The following is a 22,886-nucleotide window of genomic DNA, read 5'->3' as shown; positions in this document are numbered from 1 at the left end:
ATTTTTTTCTAAAAATTTGTAAAGTTCCAGGTGAAAAAATAAATTTACTGCCATTTCCCGAATTTTCTCGTTCTCATAAAATTCCCGATCTTTTCCCACTCCAGCGGCCAAACTGGGATACGTAAGGAAAGCGTGACGAAAGAGAAAGAAGAGAGAATTGGACATATATATTTATCCGGGAGGGGGAGTAGGGCAAGTGATGAAAGGAAAATAGTGAAAGTGAGGGGAGGGGATATTTGGAAGTACGGAGAAGTGTGAGAAAGGGGGAGGGAGAGGGCCCACTTTTTTCCCAGGAGGAAGAGGGAGTAAGCGAGAGGGCTATTAAAAAAAGTGAAAAGTGGAAGTAGGTGAAGGAAAGTAAGGTGATGGGAAGTAGAAGAAGTCAGGGAAAGAGGGGGATTGAAAGTAGAGAGATAGTATATTCAGGAAGCGTGAGAAAGGGGGAAAGGGAGTAAGCGGACACACTTTTTCCAGGTAAGGGGAGTAAATAAAGTGAAAAAAGGGAAAATAGTGGAAGTTAGGGGAGGGGATATATGCAAATAGGTGATGAGGAAGATCGGAAGGAGAGGATAATTAGAAGTTACGGGAAGTAAGGAAATGATAAGTAAAAGAAGTGAGGGGAAGTTAGTTAGTGGAAGAGAGTGGAGTGGTGTAGGATAAGTGAGAGGAAAGGATATATGGAAATACGAGGAGAGAAAATACGGAAAGTGAGGGAAAGTTGGGATGAGGAGATGTAGAAGATGAGAGGTGAGATGAAGGGGAGCGAAATAGATGGAGAGGAGTGGAGCAGAGGAAGTGAAAAGATATAATCGGATAGGATAGGATCGAATAGCACTGAAAAGAGAACAGGGGGAGTGATAGAGGGAGAGAAAGGATTTGAAAGACTTAATTTAAGACTTAATCGGACTACGAAACGCTTATTTTTAGAGACTTTGACTAATTTAAGATCCTTAATAACAACTGTTTTTAATTTTTTTTGGGGGGGGGGGGGGTCTAAAACTGTGTCAATAGGAAACTCGGAATAATAAAAATATTGACACACAGTTGTGTTGAAGATTTTGTCGACATTCAAGTCTCGCATCGAATTTTCACTACAGTTTCGTTTTCCCCGTTTTGCATATAAGTGTGCCAGCGGTTTCGTGAAAGGACCTCCACATCTCCAAGTGCATCATCACTATTGCACAGGGCGAAATGGAATAGGAAAGTTGGACCTGGAAAGTTTAATCTCGCCGTGTGCAATGGTCGAAGAGACGTCTCCGAATGACGATGCAAGTGAGAAAAGCATCTTTGACTTTTTTATCACCACTCAACCGCGAATGTAAAATTATTTTTACGGCGTCTTCAAATTGTTCGTAAACTTTTGAATAAATTTGACTATTCAGAAAATAAGCCCATACTTCTCATCAAATACTAAATGACAATTCTAAAACAATAAAATAAAACCCATTTTTTCATTAAAATTTTATTTATTTATTTGATACCTTTTATAAACGGAATAAACTAATTGGGATTTAAAATTGGTTTTATTCTGAACCCTTAGAAAAATACTTTTAACAACCATGTCATTCCTTTCCCATTTAACATCCTATTAACCCTATTTTAATATCTTCGTGAATTAAACAATTTCAATTTATTTTTTTAACCCAACCCAAAATAAGTATTTCTTATTCAATTTTAATGAGAAATGGTAAGGGTTAATTTTAACCCCACTGTTAAATGTTAATTATTTTCGTACGTCCCTGCAGATTCCAAAGTAAAGGTCAATCGCATGTTTGTGTAGACATTGTTAGGGTGCCGAAAATTCTTTTTTTTTTGTATTATTTTCGTTTGTTTCAGTTACAGGAGTTAAATCGGTATTACTGCGAGGTGAGTAGCCGAAGCGTGGATGTACCAATGTTATATGGGTAATTTTGGCAATTTGCCAAAGTCCGTCATCCGTGTAACAGCATTGCTATGAAAAGAAATAGTACAGCTTCTCCAGGACTGGATCAATTTTAACTTTCCCGAAAATTAAACCTACTTTGTAAGCTTCGAAAAACACTTATTTTAGTGTTAACCTCTATTTAGGAACTAAAAAACTATTTTCGAATTTACAACAAATAACCCCGACTTTAACACCACTCTTTTAACTTTTAATCCTCAATTAATATAAATTTAATTCCCAGATAGATATTAGAAACTTTCGAAGTAAAAGAAAAATTACCGTTTGATTTCACCCTGTTTTGTAGATTTAAAACCTTGATTAAATCCCATTCTTCAGGTTCACAAACAAGTTATTTTTTCAGAATTCGATTTTGAATTAGGTCTAAAAATCAATTTTAAAACTATTATGAATTATGCAATTTATTTTAAAACTACATGCAGAGCTTTCTTTAAAAACAATTTTTTTACTTTTCAATTTAAAGAAATGAGCCTAAATTTTATTTAATTCTACATTTACCCCCTTATTTATAATCATCGAAATTCGCGAGACATTCGCAATCTGGATTAGAATTGCGTGTATAATAATTTGACGCTTTTTATTGACTAAATAAATAACAGTTTCTTCTGGCTCGACGATCAACTTTATTTCATAAATCTTCACTTGATTAATTTAGCAAACTGTCTTTTGCTAGACAGAAAGTCTAGTCGTGTCGGAGTAAAATTGAATTAGTCACTTGAAAGCGCCAAGTATCAGGAGCCAAGAAGTTACGCGCCCAATCGACAATAATTATTGTCATCGTAACGGTTTTATGCCATTAACAATAAATTACAATTAAACCATCGCAGAAAATAAAATTTAAAATTTCAGTCTTAAATTAAACCTTATCAAAAATTAATCATTCTTTTTTTCAGCAATCATTTGAAATCGGCATTTTTATTTTAAACCACGGATTTTACCTTACTTCTGAGAAAATTATGCTTTCATTTATATTCCCAGAAATAATCAAATTTGAACACTTTAACCGGATTTTGAGAGGTGGAGGAATTCCTCAGTCGACTTTACCCTTCCTTTAGATAACTTTACCCCGTAATCTAGCCAACATTACCCCGTACTCTAACCGACTTTCCCATACACACTAGTCGACTTTACCCCGCATTCAGCCAACTATACCCTGTACTTTAGCCGAATTTGTTCCCTACACTAGTCAACTTTACCCCGTCATTGAGCCAATTTTACCCCGTACTCTAGCCAATTTTACCCCGTACTCTAGACAATTTTACCCCGTACTCTAGCCAACTTTACACCGTACTTTAGCCGACTTTAGCCCCATACTTTAGCTGATATTACCTCGTACCAATTTTGAATAATTTTAATTTTGTATGAATTAAAATATATTCCAATTTTTTTTTATAATGTGAATAATACTAGAAATTTCTTTAACTCACCTCCATTGTTTGCGAATGATGAAGGGTTTTGCTAGCATTGATGGCTGACTGTTTGCTCGAGAAAGTGACAAAAGCACAGCCTTTACTTTGTCCATTATCTCGCAAGACAGAGCATTCTTCTATCGTCCCAAAAACACCGAACATGTTTCGAACATCGTTCTCAGTGTACTTTTTCGAAAGCATACCAACAAATAGCTTTCGTTCTGCAACAAAAAAATTTAATTTCCATTAAAATACTGGTAATTCGATTAAAAATCGATATTTATACCAAATAAATTGACTCTTATAATCTAAATTCTAAAACGTAGCCAAGATAAATATGACATTTTTTTAGAACCTTTGATCGTACTTACGAGAAATACAATACGAAAAAAAATTCTTAAAAATGACATTAAAAAAAAAACCTTCTCCATCGCTCCGCTGGGAATCGAACCACAGAACGTCATATTGCCTGCCGGATGCCTTTCCCATTAAGCTACTAGAGAGATCAAAAGAAGAATCTTTTTTCAGAAACACCTGCTATCTTTTTGAAGGTGTTACGTTTAATAGAAGTCATTTTTTACAAGGAATCTGTTCTATCATCAGAGATGGTAACTGATGGTTTCTGAAAAAGGACATTTCTTTCAATCTCTCTAGTAGCTTAATGGGAAAAGCACCAGACGGATGGTAATACAGATTCCATGTAAAAAATTCTAAATTTTGCAATCAGTCCGAGTCCTGCGTGAGGGAAAGTTGGGAAGTAGGGGTAGAGCAAGCATGTAGACAGCCAATTTAACCTTTTTCATTCCCAGGTTGAGTATTTTTATTTCGGCTCTGCAATAAGTTGGAACCGCGGTTTCAACAATTTTCCGGTATATAAATAGTGTTTAAATGTTGTGTGGAGTCTTTCAAGACCAGTATATTGATTTAAAACATTTTACACCTTTAACTGCAAAAAATAGAACTATTTCTATACCCTAACTTGTGAAAAATATTAATAACTCCTAGTTTTATCAAAAGAAAAAGCTACTGAATCATCAAACCCTATTTATAGATAAAAAATCATTTTTAACCATCTACAAAAATTACTTGTAGTAAGAAATTTGTAATTGATATTCTCTGTTTTCTCGTATAAAAGTGGGAATCATAAAAAAGGGATGGAAGAGTGTACTCAGAGGGAAAGCCCTGTCCATTCGCCAGTCTGGTATTACCTATTGGTTTAATTAATTTCGTACCCGGCGAGAAGCCCTTGATAGACGGTCTCAGCGAAGACTCGGTCGTAGTATCGAATTTTCAGTGGTTATCGGACAAGGTTGGATAGCATTTTTTTACGTGGAAAATTCTACGAGGAATGCGTTAATTGCAGCGGTTAAAGGTAGAAATAATTAAAATTCCTACAGGCAGGACTTATTTCCTGATGAAAAAAATTCTACCGGAGTGATAATTTGAAAAAAATTAAAAGGCAATTTGAAAATTATTGAAACATTCCGTAGGTAATTAAATCAATAATCTACTATTAATATTTTATAAAATATTAACATTTGAGTTGAAATTTTTATATGAATTTAAATCAACACTAATTGCTATTAATCCCTATTTAACGTTACTTGCAATGGGGTTAAATTGGGTTTGAAAGATATTCATGTTAAAACCGAAAACTCAAACTAGAAATTGTAACAAAAATTTGAACTTTTATAGTTAGTAATGGAGCGGGGTTAAAAGGGGGTTAAAAAGGTATTAAATCAGTGTTAAATATATACTGTTATTAAATTAATATTTTTCAAAATTATTTATAAATATTTTTTTCATTGTTCAATGAAAGATAAAAATAATAATGAACTGCCAATGAACAATTATATATAAAGGATATGGACTATCGCCAAGTTTTGCATCACAAAATTTTTTTGCAATGTCAAAATCATTATTTTCTAACTCATCAAGTTTATACCATGAAGTCACGACATGACATTTAATGCCACAATGTTGCTTACATCACGGGATCTAAAAATTACTAACAAGCCAATCCTTCGGATCAAATAACAATCTTATAATTAATCTCTCCCTTCAATAATTAAAAATTAATTAACCAATTAAAAAAGAAAATATTATGACTGACTACTTATAGAATACTTAACCATTCTTCAAAATAATGGATTGATCACAAATAAGGTTGAATTTAACCCCTTTTAACCCTTAAGAGTGTATTATTTTACTACATGTCTCCAAACAATGAAGCACATGCAAAGTAATTAAATTATCTTTTATTTGCAACCCATTTAACCCCACATAGTTATCGGTTAACCCGAGGATTAACCCCAACTAGGAATAATCTGTCCCAGTTTCCTCACTCGAATAAAGAATAAAAAAAATTAAGAATGAATTATTTCATGTATTACGAAATTTATGAAGATATTCAAATAAGGTTAAGGGGAGGGGGTAAATGTGGGTAACCATTGCAAAATGTGGGTTTAAAATAAAAATGTTCAACATTGAATTGAAACAATCCTAGAATTTAATTTCGACTATAAAATATAGGTGATAAATATTGGACAATAAATTAAAGTCACGCAAGTTTGGTCGTAAAACGGGTCATACAATTTTTAAGTCTGGAGTGTCCCGTTTTTGAGAAACCGACTTGTCATTTTGAGGAGTACAATGATAATTTTATAGAGACCTTATTATCCTGGCCATAAAGTTTAGACTATAAAATCCTGTCAATAACTCAAGGTCAAAAATTACGGTTCGTAATTTACTTGCGCATAAAATGTGGGTCATAAAATATGGACTGAATGCCCGATAAAAAATGACAGGCATGGAGATGGATTTTTTTTCTCGATATAGTTGGTAAATGTTGGGAATAAAATTAAAGTAACACAAATTAGGTCATAAAAAGGGTCATCAAATTTTGGGTATCGGAAGTTCCTGAATTAAAGAAACGATGCATCATATTGTGTCACAAAATACAGTCAGAAAATGTAGACTATAAAATTTGATTACTAAATATTATGCATTTAATTCGAGTGAGAAAAATTGGGTACAGAAAATGTTAGGTTCCAGAATGTCCGGAAATTTTCAAAGAACGATTTAGACTTTTGAAAAGTACAATGAGAATTGTAAAAAAAACTTTGCAATACTGTTCATAATACGGTTTAAATGAGGTTAACTATTAAACATGTGGGGTTAAAATTAAAAATGCTTAAAATCCAACTGAAGTAGTCCTAGAATTAAATAATAGTTGTCACTAAAATTTGTTATTCAGAAACTAAAGAGGGTTTAGCCCGTGGTTAAAATGGATTCATACACTCCAGGTCCCAAATAAGCTAGTCCGATTTTGTTATTCCTAGAAATGGTGGCCTATGTAGTTTCTCAGGAGGCAGGACGAGAGACGGTTGCGATTCTCGTCTCGGAAAGGCCGCAATGCGCGAGTATTCAGTCGAGTATACTGCGCAATATTATGCATTCCAATTGGATTTGGTTCAGGTAGCCCTGCCTGTTTTCTTTGTCGAGTATACCGAATTAGTAACATGGCCAGTGCGAGAGAGCCCCCGAAACTGATATGATATGGGACTTGGAGTGTAATTAAGTCAAGAAATTAAAAGCTAAGTTTCAAACCAGCAAAAATCTTCCGTTTAAATAATAATTCAGGAACTGAAGACATCCATGATTAAAAAGGCGGTTAAACCGGAGTTGAAACATCAACAAATTAAATTTGGATTATAAATTAAAAGAAAAATTAATAAAATAATGTAACCTCATAAATCAGTGTAATTAACCCTGAATCTCATGATACTTGGAACTTGTATTAACCCTAGGGCTCATAATGACTCCTCTTCATACTTTTTACTATACTTTCTGCAAGTAGGAAATAAAGTGCAGCTTTTAAAAGCGCGATAAAAAGACGAAACTGACAGTAGATAAGGATCTTCCAGTACAGCCATTGCAAAATATAAAGGGAGTGGAATGGGAAGGGGTTAGGGGGGAGGGGGAGATTATGTTTAGCAGAAAGAGTTCGATGCACTTTTCCAGAGCAAACAATTTAATATGAGGTTAGGTTCTTAAGCCCTCCTTTTGCCTTCTCAGATTGCAACTTCTTATATACACAACACCAATGGCCACGTGCTTATCGCGATAACAAAATTATCGCGATTGCATTTCTTCTCAGCGAAGGGGTTAAGCATCATTCCTGCACATACTTCTCGCTTTTTTTAATTCCAAGTAGCAGAGAAAGACTGTTGACTCATTTGAATAATTGTAAAATTTATTTGATAAATTAATTCCGTTTTTACACCTTATAAAACTGGGTTATAGCCTTGTTTTTTTGTCTATAATTAAGCCATAATTACTTCAGCATTATTAAATAGGGCTTACAATTTATTTTGTGGGGTTTAACACCGGTTGAACTGGACTTAACCCTTATTTTGTGAGGGGTTAATTTTTTCTACAAATTGACTTTTCTACAATTCAACCCCCATTTATTATAAAGAAATTCAAAAACCTTTGTGCGCTTTAATCAGATTTCCTTAAAATTCATCTACTTTACATAAAAACTTGATTTTTAATCAACTTGATCCAGGGTGAATGAATTGAGAAGAATTCGAATAAATTAAAAAATTACGAGAATTTAAAAGAATTAAAAAGAATTCAGGATAAAATAATCAGAATGTAGGGTGAATTCCAAATGAACTCAAAAATATTTTCGTTTTTTTCATATCTTTGAAACCGAATAAAATTATCAATTCTTGCAAATACAATTTTTTTAATCCACTGAAATATGTATCACGCATGCAAATTTTTAATTTCTTAAAATCCTTCGAAATCTCTTAATATTTTTGTAATTTCTTTAAAATGCCTTAAAATCTTTAAAAATTTGTAATCACTTTAAATTATGGAAATCTATTGAAAATTCCTTGGAATATTTTAATACTTACTCAAATATTTCAGACCATTTAAAATTCCTTGGAACATTAAAAAATTTTTAGAGATCTGTCAAATCTTTTGACAGGTCTTGAAATTATTGAAATCTATTAAAAATTCTATGGAATCTTTTAAAGTACCCTAAAGTATCTCAAAAATTTTGGAAACTTTTGAAATCCTTTGAAATCCTTTGAAACTTTTGAAAATTTCGTTAGAATTTTTTCAACTACACCCAAACCTTTAAAATTATGTGAAATCACTTCAAATTATGGGAATCTATTAAACATTATTGAAATACTTAAAATACTTTGAAATATGTTGAACTCCTTTAAAACACCCTCATTGAAACCCCCATTTAACCCCTATTTAACACCAACCAAAACTACTGACAAACATAATGCTTCTAGAAGCATCTAGAAAGCATTGGTCAAACTAAGAATAGAAATTAAAGAGTTTCTGGACCCCTTTTAAGTACTTTATCCTCACTTTCAAGAAAGGGAAACTCGTGCGCTTTATTGATAATGTTTTTCCGGAGATGTGCATTTAATTGAAATTTGGAATGTCACGGATGCACGCAGCAATTTAGATAACAGGTAAATCGCAACACGTGTTCCTGGTTCGTTAATCATCGAGCACAAGGCCCTGTCGAGAATGCTTCCTCTATCGAGAGCGGTTGAATTCCATTCGTTCCTGAATGAGGTGCAAATGAGTAGAAACTCGATATTTTCGTGACTCGATAATTGAATAATGCGACAGTCGAGACACGTCGCGTGAAAGTGAATTCATTTGTCACATACAAATTTATTAACTCTAATTAACATTTTTCAGACACAAAGCAAAATTAGAGAGCGGTGTTTAAATTAAATTAAGAGCGTTTAACTGAGTCCCTCAAAGTGAACAAATTGGAATATCCAACTAGAGGGGTTAGGCGAGTATAAATCACGAATTCAAAGTGTTAATATTATGTTTTAACACCTTTGAGGAAAGAAATCTTGGAAAACTTGGAAATTAAAAAAAAAATCCTTCAAATGTTTCGAAAGTTCTTTAGAATATTCTAAGAAATTCTCTGAAATTAATGAAATTCCTCGGAAGCTTTTCAAACACTCTATATTCTTTAAGATCCTTTGAAATCGCTGGAACCATGGGAGAGGGGAGGATGGGATGAGGAGAGGATTGGGAGAGAAGAGGATTGTCAGAATATCCGGAAGGAAGAGGAATAACAGAAAAGAGGATTGGCAGAAAAGAGGAGAGAAGAAGATAGAAGAGAGGAGAGAAGAGAAATGGTAGGAAAGAGAAGACCAGAAGATGGAAGCAAGAGAGGAGACACGAGGATCAACACAGGAGAGAATAGGATTGGCAAAAGAGAGGAAGGAAGCGGAATAACAGAGGAGAGAAGAGGCTTGGCACAAAAGAGGGGAGGGGAGGATCGACAGAAGAGAAGACAGAAGAGAAATGGCAGAAAAGAGAAGAGCATTGGCAAAAGAGAGGAAGAAAGAGGATTTACGGTGGAGAGGAAAGGATTGGAAGAAAAGAGGAGAGAAGAGGATCGACAGAAGAGAGGAGTGAAGAGAAATGGTAGACAAGAGAAGAGCAGAGGATTTACCTAAGAGAGGAGAGACGAGGATTGGCAGAGGAGAGAAGAGGATTGGCAGAAGAAAGGAGGATTGGCAGAACATAAGAGACGAGTGTTAAAACGAGGTTATAATTAAATTAGACAAAGGGGTTCAGAAAAAAGTTTAAATAACAATTAGTGTTTAAACCTGAAATCGAAACTTTTTTTTAAAGCCTAAGATATTACAAAGAGGTTCTTTAACCATTTGTCTTTTGGTGTTAAATCAAAATAGAGATGTTAAAAGAAAAAGATTGCAATTTAAAAATGAAATAAATTCTCTGTAAGTTAAATTCTTTACTCAGAATTTTGTTCTCAAAGCTTTCGGAATTTTGCATTTCTATAGGAATAGCGGGGTTAAAAAATTATAGAGAGAGAAAGTAGAATTAATCCCTCGAACCTATAATTTTTTCTCTTTATTCCAGAGATGAACGAGAGTTTAGATTGCAATTTAAATCGTTCTCAGAGCATGGATAATATTACTATAATTAGTGGAATGTGTGTGTGTGTGTGTGTGTGTGACCTGACCGGAAAATAACTATTATTATGACGATTGTATAATGAGTGGCATGCGCCAGTATTTTTGGACCAAGTCGATGTTCAGCTCAAATCATTTTGTAAAATAAGTCTCTTTTTCAGTATTTAACCCCTTTCTAAAAAGGCAATTGTTTTTATGGATTTAGGTTAATTTATCAGTAGTGTTTTTCTGCATTCAAAAAATTATTAATACATATTAAACCCTACCTAACTACTGTCAAGACTATTTTTAACCCCCGATCGACCCCTGCAACAAAATTTAAAAATATTACCAGAAGCGCATTGCAGATGTTTAAATGCGATGTTATTGCGTCTAGAAGGTCATTAACCTTATTTAACCTCAATTAACCCTCAGTTAACACCATAGATTTTTAAAAAATTCACACATTGCGTTTCTGTTATACTGCTAATGATTTATGGTGATTCCAAGTAAGGAAAACAGTTACGGACTCAGGTGCTTGTGCAATATGCGCCAGATCTGGCATGCTTCTCGTCATTAGTATGTCTCTGACGAGAGATAACAGGAAATGACGTCAGTTAGACCTCCGGGGGTGGAGATCTTTGGCCATCGTAGAATTCCAGTACAGTGAACGGAAGTATAGGCAGGCGGCAATTTAAAAAAGATTCTATGTGACTATAACACCAATGACAATTTTTATCTTCAACTTTGTGACCTATTCTTTACTCGAATTGAGTTTTTAATTTATTTGCAATTTCAATTCAATTAAGTTACTACTGAGTAAAGCCTTACAATCTTCGTCATAAAATTAAAATTATAAGGCACTCCAGAAATTCAAGGTAAAAAAATACAGATCACAAATAAGGTCAAAAATGTCAAGTGTACAATTTGGGTGGTAAATCTTGATTAACAGATTCGAGATATAATAATTGGGCCTGAAAATGGGTCAGAAAATTGTATATTCCGAAATGTACCGAATTTTTTAAGAAACGATTCGTAATTTTAAGGTGTATACTGAGAACGGTAACGAGACATTAGACCCCCAGTCATAAAATTGAGATTATAAAAGCATGTCTTTAATTCAACATAAAAAAATGCCAGTTTGTACAATTTTTAACAACAAAATTGAAAACACATATTACGTTCCGTGGATGACGAATATACAATTTGGGTTATAAATATATTAAGCATTAAATTCAACTCATTATTTTAGGGTTTCGAAATGTTCTGAATTTTTGAAAAACGATTAATAATTTTGGAAGTACTATGAAAATTGTGAAGAGACCTTACAATCCTGGTCATAAAATTTCGATCACAAAAGCATGTCGTAAACTCAAGGTCGATAATGAGAGGACATAACATTTTAGTAAAAGAATAAGGTCAAAAAATGTCGATTATAAAATTCGAGTTAGAAAATGGAGTTAGAAAATGGGTCCAAAAATGTTGGACTACAAGATTTTTCAAAAATGATACATCAATTTTTGATGTAAAATGAGAACTATAAAGAAACCTTACAATCCTGGTCATCAAATTTAGATCCTAAAATCATTCTACAAATCCACGGTAAAAAATTTTTGCCGTAAAATGTAGATCGCAAGATACGGTCACAAAATTTCGTCAATAAAATTTGGGTTGTAAATAGTGTGCATTAAATTAGAGCCAAGAAAAATGGATGAAAAAGTGGGTTAGAAAATGTTGTGTTCCAGAATTTTTGAAAACCGAGTCATCACTTTGAAAAGTACAATGAGAATTGTAAAGAGACCTCACAAGCCTGGTCCTAACATTTAGATAATAATTCATTTCATGAATGAAGGTAAAAATTAGAAGTAAAAATGTTGACCATAAAATTTAGGTAACAAAATGTCAACTCTAAATATTGGGTGGAAAATGATAGACACAAAGATTGCCAGAAACATAGGGTCAGAAAATGTCAGGTTCCGGAATTTTTAGAAAACAGTCCATTTTAATAAGTACAATAAAAACGGTAAAGAACCTTCCATTTGGATCATAAAACCATACAATAAAGTCAAAGTGTAGCAATAACGGGTCGTAAAATGTGGGTAAGTAGGTATTCGGTCATAAAATATGGTTTTCGAAATGTCTGGAATTGTTTTAAAAAAAATTCAACATTTTGAGAAGTGCGGTGAGAATTATGAAGGCACGTCACAATCATGGTCATAAAAGTTAGACAACAAAATAATGCCATAAATTCAAGGTCGAAAAATGACCGTTCGTAACACTTTCATTCAGATAATTTAGGTTACAACGTACGTTTAGACCTTGGGTCGTAAAATGAGGTCAGAAAATGTTTGGTTCCGGAAATTGTCGAATTTGTTTTAGAGCGATACATCATTTTGAGAAGTACAATGAGAATTGTAAAAAGACCAAATTCAATTCGGTAAGCGGTCATAAAATTTGCAAAGCTGACTTTACTATTCAGATCCTAAAAGAGACAATATAAAATTCAGGAATGTCAAGATGAATGTCGCTTCAAGAGAATTATGCATTCTTTGATGAGTCGTCAATTCACTTGCGAATCTGAAGCACTTGAGTTGTCTTTCCATTCTCTGGGAAGGTAGCAACGAAAGGGCTTTACTGCTGAAACGTGAAAGTATTTGTAAACAGTTATCTTCTGATGTTACACACACTGGGATAATAACTCAGAATGTCGTCATTTTCAATGGTGTTTACGACACTCGATTACCTTGCTTGGAAAGCTGTCCATATTGATCAAGAGTCGGAAAATGCGAGGAGAATATTAAAAAAGGATGAAGTAGTAGCATTCCTTTATTGCAGTTGTAAAAGAATAAAGGAAAACAAATTGAATTTTTTACTGTGAAAATTTTCAACTAAAATTTATCAATGAGTAATAACGATCGGATCCAGTCGTTGAAATCTCTCCCTCGTGCCTAAATAAATCATAGCTCTTCTCTAAATAAATCAGCCACTCCCGAGTTACTGGTACTTAATATTGCGTTTGTATTTTAGGCCAGGTGCTACACTGTATCTATCAGACACTTGTATATTTATGGTTTCTGCAGGGATGAATAATCGATGTATGCAAATACTCTAACCTAGGAACCATCATCGTAAACCTGGTTGTCATAGTGTGAAGAAGCTCTTGAAGATGATTGAGCAGAGCAGATATCTCTTTATTTATGGATCGTGCCAATATTCCTATAGATTTGAATTTTTACCTTGTTCTTGAATTATAACACCGATTTATACGCCACTGAGCGTTTTCGATCAAAACTTTGTGATCCACTTTACGACCTCATTTTATGACCCAGGAATTATTAGGCTTAACACTCTTCCAGAACAATTTTATCAACGAACTTTTGTGATCTATAGTTTAGGATACGATTATTATAACCAACAGATTTTACGATTAAATATTTTATGACCGAAATCCAATGGCCTTATGCCCCTGGTGTACTTTTATGTCCTGAGTATGTGACAAACCAAGATGCCAACTCTATTACAATTGAAAATTTTATGACCCACTTCACAGCCCAGTTTTTACATTTTAACTGTAGAGTATAATACTAAAATTTTATAATCGGAAATTTGCGTCCTATATTTTAGGATCCACTTTTATGACCAACTCATTTCACGACCTAATTTCCAACGCCTTATGATCCTAGACTACTTTTATGGCCTGCGGGTGTAACAAACCAAGTAACCAACTCTCGCAATTGAGAATTTTATGACCCCATTTTTACGACTTCAATGGTAGGAATTTTATTCATAATTTTAATTTATAATCCGAATTTTTAGGCCTGTATTTTAGGACACAAATTTTGGGACTCTATTTTATGCTAAAATATTAAATTTTCGACAAAAAAGTTTATTTACAACCAAGAAAGATTGAGCTTTAACCAAAAATAGTTACATGTTCTAAAAAATAGTTCAATTTTAAAGGTACATTTCGGAATATACAATTTTCTTACCCATTTTCAGCCCTAATTATCATATCTCGAATCTATTGCTCAAGATTTACCAGCCAAATTTTTTAAATAAAATTTCTCGTTTTCCAAAAGAACTCATTTCAAAATGTTTCGGAAATGAATTCTTTTTAAAAACGAGAAATTTTATTTATAAAATTGATGTTAAACAAAATTTCATAAAAAAGGGTCATATTCAAAAGACCATTATTTTGGTTCTATAAGATCTAGAGCAATGTTTTTGTTATCACCATAAATTATCACCATAAATCCCAAACTTTTAGAGATAAACATTCGATTTTTTTTTCATTTTGCAGAAAATTTCCATTACTTTAATCCTTGTATAAGTGCTTGGGACATAGAATAAACCGGAATGAGGCAATTAAAAAAACTGATTTTTTTCCATGTCCCGTGTAGAAATTCAAATGGGGAACTAGCCTGGTTCCCGACCAGAGCCTGAAGATTACCCGCACGGAAATTAATTAACAAAAAGGCCCGAGCAGCCCTTGACCACCCACAAACCAGGCCCCGACTGATTTTTTGACAACAAAAAGCCCAAATAGTCCCTGGCTGGGTACTTTATCAAAATTAATATCCCGACTAGTCACCGATTAGTGCCCAAATTGTAATAGGACCAAATGGGGTTATTTCCACACGGGGTTTGTCACCATTTTTCAAAAATTTTGAAGGGTTTCAGTTCTCGTAAGATGTACAGCACCAATGTTCAGCCCTTTTTCGGATGCCAAACTGAATGGTTCGAGCCAATGAAATTCCACGTTTTTTTAACCAAACGGGATGATTTCTTAACCAAAAATATAGCAATAGACTTTTTCATTAAAAATAATTATTTTTCAACCAAAAAATATGAAGTTTGTTCAAAAAAATGAATTTGTAATCCAGAAGAACGAATTTTCTATCGAAAAAGATGAAATTCATCAAAATGCCTAAATTTTCAACAAATTAGTTGAATCCTCAACCAAAAAGCATTAATTATTTTTATCTAAAAATTTTTGCTTTTGCCCGAAAAGAATGAGCTTTTAACCTTATAATTATCTATCATGAACTTTTAAGCTTATTATTCACAGCTTTATTTTAATCAGAACATCCCTTGCGTTTTTGTTCATTAAGGAATGCGATTTCCCTAGTTTCAATGATTAAGGGATGTAAAAACATCCCTTAAAGTTAATTCAAAGACTTATTCTTGCTATCATTGCTTCCTCTACTTATTTGAAAGTGATCGAAAAAATGTGAAACTCTTAGCCAAATATATCTAAGAGTTTTTGGGGGGGAAAAAAAAATTTCACTAAAACAAGCATTTTTCTAATAAAATACATGTAAAAATTGAAACTTTGACAAGTGTTTGTCGAAAAACTGTCCATTTTTTAGTTTTTTTTTCATTCAAACTTTCGCTCTGTATGTTCAAAAATTCAAATAAAAAATTTTTTTTCTCGAATTTTTCATAGAAAGCCACTTACTCTCCTTATTGTGCGAAGTCATTTGTTCAACTTTCAACCGAATAGTTGCATTTTTTGCCAAAAAATATTTTATAAGAAAACACTTGAACTTGGAACAAAATAATTAAATTTTCATACAAAAGTAAAATAAAAAAAAAGATGAATTCTTAACGGAAAAATAATAGTAGACTTTTTAATTAGAAAGAATTAACATTCAACCAAAAAAGATGAATTCTCAACCAATGAAGATGGGGTTTTCTACACGAAAATTACTTTTTAAAACAAAAGGACGAATTTCCTACCCAAATAGACGAACTTTCAACAAAACAGCTGAACTTTCGACTAAAAAAAGACACTTTTGAAAGAAATAGTTAAATTTGTAACTAAATAATTAAATTTCTAATCAAATACTGAAAGAAAAATAGATTAATTCTAAACCAAAAATTTAATAGTAGACTTTTTAATAGAAAATAATTCAATTTCAACAAAAAAAAAAATATGACTCTTCTGTCAAAGGGTGAATTTTCAATTCAAAAAGACGATTTTTCTATTCAAAAAAACTGTTGAATTTTCGATCAAAAGATATGCATTTTAGCCTAACTTTTCAATAAACAAGAATTAACTTTCAATCAAAAACAGTTACAGTTTCTTATTGGGTTCTATTAATTCAGTTATTATTGACGCGAAAAAATGGAAAAAGGGGAATTTTCTTAAAACCGCGGAGAAAAATAGGAATTCCTAAAAAATGTAAGAAAGAAAGGAAAAGAGGCGAATGCGGAAAAAGTGTATGAAATCTGATTTTCATGAAAATAGTCTCTTTTCCTCAATCTTTCTTTTTAAATATACTGGTAAACTTTATTGTAAAATCAATTCAAAATCCTTTTCATAATATCTTCAACCTACAACATTTTCAGGAAAATAAAGAGTGTCGATGCGCTTCTCTCGACAGGACGCGGATCCATCCTCTATAATCTTTTCTCAACCGCTCTGAAATGTATTTAAAAATAATCCAAAAAAATTCACCCCTCCTCGCCTCATATCTGAGAGGTAACAAAAGCTCCGTAAAAATACTATTCTGAGTCTATAACTAGACAAAAACCAACAGACTATGTTTTCTTAGTTGCGACAGCAGTATTCAAAAGGCCCTTGAAAGCAACCGCAGATCAGTATGCAAGAGATGTTTCGACACTTCAGTCCCGCGAGAATAATGGCGAAGCTAACCAGAAAAGAAGATAAAGTTGAAAAGAAAAAGAGCGAGAAAGATGAGAAAAGAAAAAAAGAAAGAAAAAAAAAAGATAAAAATAGAGAAAGAAAGAAACATAGAGGAAAGAGTTGTCGTTAGGTCAGGTTATTGTCACCAGGCGGAAGGAGCCAGAGAAACCGGATATCGTACGAGAGTCGAAACGAGTTTCCGATAAGATGGACGTTTCCGGCTTCTAAAATTGTATATTAATTACTTTACATTGAGAAGTTGCGGTAGTTAAGAATGGTAAATAGTACCTTCGAGTTTGAATTTAAGTAGAATAGAACACTTTAGCTAGCCCACGCTCTAGAAAAATAAAACAATACTGCGAGTATATTTTCCAGCTCAGTCGCATTATTCTCGGAGCGTTTAAAAATAAACGCGTCAAAAGATGACATAAAACGTGCCAAAGATGATTGCCTCCATCTCAGTGGGTTCGTTTCTTGTTCTTTCATTTAAAACTCGAAATTTGAGCCTGTTCGTGGAAAAAATGATTTCAGACTTCGCTTATCTTATCGTCGGATACATAAATTATCGCCTAGGACTGATAAAACACCTCAGCGTGTGGGAATCGCCGCACACTGCCCACTGGCTACAATATAATTTTACGTTCTTGGAAAATTACTTTAAAAATACATTAAAATATTGTAGGATATTTTTTAAAGGATCAATATTATGCAATATATTTAATACCTTAAAAAACACTAAAAATACCTTAAAATACAATGCAATACCTTACAATATTGTACAATATTTTATAATGTTTCATACCTTACAATGCTGTAAAATACCTTACAAAATTGCACAATGCCTTATAATACTGAACAATATCAGAAACGACCTTAAATTAATGTTCAGTACTCAAAATATTACGCAATACCATACCTTATTATGCAGTGCCTTACAATATTGTGCAGTACGTAACAATATTGGACAACACGTTGAACTACAGTAAAATACCTTACAATACTGCATAATATCAAACAATACCTTACAATACTGTACAGATAAAAACAAAAGAAACAATACCTTACAATATTATAAAATACCAAACAATAACTTACAATATTGGACAATAGGTTACAATATTGTACAATATTTTATAATATGTTTCATACCTTACAATGCTGTAAAATACCTTACAATACTATGCAATACCTTACAATGCTGAACAATATCAGAAACGACCTTAAATTAATGTTCAGTACCTAAAATATTGCACAATCTCATACCTTATTGTGCAGTGCCTTACAATATTGTGTAATACTTACATTATTGTACAATACAAAACAATTACTTACAATATTGTACAGTACGTAACAATATTGGACAACACGTTACATTATAGTAAAATACCTTACAATACTCCATAATACCGAATAATACCTTACAATACTGTACAAATACAAACAAAAGAAACAATAACTTAAAATATTGTGCAGTACCTTACAATATTGAAAAATACGTTACAATATTGTACAGTACCTTACAGTACTGTACCATACAAAGCAATACCTTATATTATTGGGAACTACCTTACAATGTTGTACAATACCTTACAATATTGTACAACGCCTTACAATATTGTATAATAACTTAAAATATTGTACGATACCAAACAATACCTTACAATTTTGTGCAGTACCGTACAATATTATACAATACCGTAAAATATTTTACAATACCAAACATTACCTCAAATTATTTCACAATACCTTACAATATTGTACAATACAAAATAATAACTTACTTTTCTTAACACTGTACACTGCTCTAAATTAATGTCCTGTATCTTACAAATATGGTACGATACCTTACAACACAACCAAATAGTTGAAATTTCATGTAACACGCGAATTTTCCGTTGAACCTTTGAATTTTCAAATAAATAGTAAATGGTAAAACAAAATGAAAAAGTAAAATTAAAGTAAATGATTTTTTTAACGAAAAGTGTATTAGGTAATATTTTAACTAGAAAAGATTTTAATTTCAAATCTAATAAAGTAAAATTCAAACCAAAAAGAAAGAATTTCCAAGAAAATAATTAAATTTTCAGCCCGAAATAATGAATTGTCAACGGTAAAGTTATCTTTCAAACAAATAGTTAAGTTTCCTGCAAAAATAATATAATTTTTAATCCAAAAGTCGAATTTTCAAGAAAAAAGTGGAATTTTAAAGTGAAAAAGAAGAATTTTCTACAAAACCGTTGAATTTTCAACAAAAATGCGTTTTCGACCAAAGGCCAAGACCAAAAAAACGAATCTTTTCAAAGTACTTCAACTTTCAACCAAGTAGTTGAATCTTCAACCATAAAAGATGCATTCTCAACGAAAAATGTATACTTGCATTTTTCGCTAGAAACGGTCAATTTCTTAGCCAAAAATGGAAAAGTTAAATTTTTAGTTAAAGAAATAAATTTCCAACCAAGAAAATGAATGTTTGAAAAAGTAGTTCAACTGTTAACCAAGTAGTGGAATTTTCAACCAAAAGAAATGGATCTTGAACCAAGCATATAATAAAGTAGAATCTCCAATTAAAAAGATTGTGCAATATACCTTACAATATTACACAATACATTACAATATTTTCGACGTCTTACATTATTGTTTAATACTTTATAATACGATATTCAGGGTATCTACTTGATAAATAATTTTTAATTTCCTGCCTATTCCCGATTTTCTACCAGTCAAATGTCAATTTTACTTTCACAATTACATCATTCAAAATATTAAAATGATTTTAAATCATTTTTAAAAATTTCAAAAGATTTCTAAACATTTGAACATATTTAAAAGATTTCTGATTTAGAACAGGGAATTTTAGAAAAGAATTATAATTCCGAATTTAAACCGAGATTATCTTTAAAATCCAAATCAGAATTACAAGGCTTTCAGAAAATTCCCCATCTTACAATCCAAATTATAATTCTTTATTGAAATCTCGTGTACCAACTCAGAATTATAACTCTTCTAGAAAATTCCCCGATATAATTTAGAATTAGAGCAATAATAGTATATTGTGCTACAAGTGCGAAAAGTAGGCAATTCTACACAATTTTGAAGTTTGATGTAGAAGCCAGAGGCGAGTCACAGACAAGTCGCAAACGAGTCAGAAGCGAGCCAAAAACAAGCCAAAGATGAGCCGATGGCAACTGCAAGATATTTTTCCTAACTCTTTTAATTGCGTCGCGATTCTCAAAAGTTATGAGGAATTATTGCGATAATTATTATTCAGCAGGGAAACAACAATAATCGCCGTTCGAGGAGTGAAACTAGCCTGGCATGGGTGCGTATGAGGAATACTAAAATGTAAAAATCGCTGTTTCGCAAGAAGCTTACCGAGTTTCTATATACAGTATACACGGTCGAGACTCGAAGCACGTCGTCGACGAAGTTTGTGTGGAACTTTGCCGTGCTCGCGGTCTGCGGCGAACGTAATCTGTTAGCATACTTATAGCGTGTGTAGGTATAGAGACTGGGCTGGGATAAGGCTCCTCTAGGATGACGGATTCTCTGGGTTGAGAATACTCTCGGCGCTGAATAAATATCCTTACATACATACGTATGCCAAGTTTCACCGTTAAAACATTCAGTGCTCTAGGGCAGTAAATTAAAGCTGGGGTTGCTCTTGAGAATTTTGATCTTTTGACTTTAATTTTCAGTCAAGACTTTTTTTAAAGACCTTAGAATATTGCACAATACCTTCAAAAATTGCAAAATATTGAAAAGTACTTTGTAATATAGCACAGTACCTTAAAATAACTTTAAATATTGTACAGTACCTTACAACAATATTCCAAACTGCCTTATAATATTGAACAGTACCTTGTAATGTTGCACAGGACCTTACAATATTATACAGTCCCTTACAACAATATTTAACACTATCTTACAATATTGCACAGTTCCTTAATCCTAGATGGTCACACTTGAGTAGAATATCATATAGATCACAGTGGGTGAAATTAACCCAAGCTCCAAAAACTAAGATCCTGCAGTAATGTTGAGTTTTAAAAATCTAAACAAAAATATGTAGGTACTCTTGAAGGTTTTTAAGAAAAGGTTTAATAGTTTTTGTCACCAGAATTGCCCATTAAAATATTGTAAGATACCAGCAAAGTTTAAGTAATTAACAGACTCTATGAAGTTTGAAAAATTGTTTGGGTGAATTTCACCCACGGTGACCATCTAGGGTTAAGATAATTCAAACTACCTTATAACATTGGATAGTACCTTGCAATATTGCACAGTACCTTACAATATTATACAGTCCCTTACAATGATATTTCACACTGCCTTACAATATTGCATATTACCTTGCGATATTGCACACTACCTTAAAATAATACACAATACCCGAAAATATTGCACGATACCTAAAAATATTGCACAATACCCGAAAATATTGCACAATACCTTACAAAATATTGAGCAATACCTCAAAATATTGCACAGTACCTTGTTATATTTTGTACTACCTTATACTATTTCACATTACATTGCAATATTGCATGCAGTACCTTACAATATTAACCCTCAATTGTCACAGGTCCAACGAATATCGGTAATTGTCACACGGGGTCCATTGGACCCCAACGTAGAAAACTGTAGATAATTTCTAGAGTTTTGAATAGACTTACCTGAAACTTATTGTGGATGTTCCTAAAAGCCTTGAGAACAATATGCTATTGCTCATATAAAAAAATCCAGATATTAATATAGTAAAAAAAAATGCAAAAAATGAAGTGGGCATTATAGAAATATTCGCGATTAAAATAAGCATGGGGTCCATTGGACCCCGAGTGACAATTAAGGTTTAATATTCAATAATACTTTACGATACGGTACAGTACCTTACAATATTGCACAATACTTTACAACAACATTTCACACTATAGTACAATATTTCACACTACTTTAAAATATTGCACAATATTTTACAAGATTATGGCGCAATATCTTACAATATTGCATAGTAACTTTCAATATCTCACAATAACTTACAATATTGCACCTTACCTTACAAAATTGAATTTTTAACCTAAAAATATGAATTTTTGACCAAATGGTCGAATTTTCTAAATCAAAAAGATAGACCTTAAAACAAAAACAGTTGCATTGAGTTCAAGTCAACTTTTCAGAAGAGAGTTTAATTTTAGATCCTGAACCAAAAATATAGTGAGGAAATTTGTTGATAAAAAAGAATTAAGTTTTATTCAATAACAGTCAGATTTCCTTATTAGATTATAATAATTTAGTTCGCGTTAATGCAAAAAAGGAAAAATGGTGAAAAGAGGAAGCAGGGAAAGCTTTTGAAAACTGGGGAAAAAAGGAATTCTTTAAAAAAGGGAAACGGAAGGAACTAGAGAAAAAAAATTGATTGCCAATACCATACAATATGGCATACCTTATAATTTGTCATAATATTATTTTACGATATTTAAAAATACTTTATAATACTACGCAGTACCTAACAATATTTTTAAAACCCTAAAAATATGGTGCAGTACCTTAAAATATTAGACAATACCTTATATTTTTCACAATATCTTGAAGTATTGCAGAGTAACTTACAATATTGTTCTGTACTTTACTATATTGCACAATACTTTATTATCCTGCGCAGTACCTGACAATATAACACAGTAATTTACAGTATTTCATAGCGCCTAAAAATATCTTACAGTACCTCAAAGTTTTGCACAATATCGTACATAATTGCACAGTACCTTAAAATATTTCACACTACCTTATAATATTGAATAGTACCTTGAAATGTGGCACAGTACCTTACAACAATATTGCGCAATACCTTACAATATTCTGTAGTGCCTTACAATATTGCACAACAGATTATTATATTGCACAATACTTTA

At 32.4% G+C, this 22,886-nt stretch overlaps 1 protein-coding gene across 13 annotated transcripts in view; it reads right to left on the bottom strand.

The window, feature by feature from the left end:
* The window catches only part of LOC117171515 (CUGBP Elav-like family member 2), a 979,205-nt gene that overhangs the window by 48,667 nt on the left and 907,652 nt on the right, over window positions 1-22,886 (bottom strand). For all 13 annotated transcript variants that reach the window (XM_033358892.1, XM_033358936.1, XM_033358918.1 and 10 more), the window contains one exon: window positions 3,370-3,572. In XM_033358892.1, the coding sequence (XP_033214783.1) occupies window positions 3,370-3,572 (203 nt within the window). The remainder of the gene's footprint in view (window positions 1-3,369; window positions 3,573-22,886) is intronic.

Source organism: Belonocnema kinseyi, chromosome 1 (genome assembly GCF_010883055.1).
Source record: "Belonocnema kinseyi isolate 2016_QV_RU_SX_M_011 chromosome 1, B_treatae_v1, whole genome shotgun sequence".
NCBI classification, from domain to species: Eukaryota; Metazoa; Arthropoda; class Insecta; order Hymenoptera; family Cynipidae; genus Belonocnema; species Belonocnema kinseyi.
This window is presented reverse-complemented; position numbering and strand designations above follow the sequence as displayed.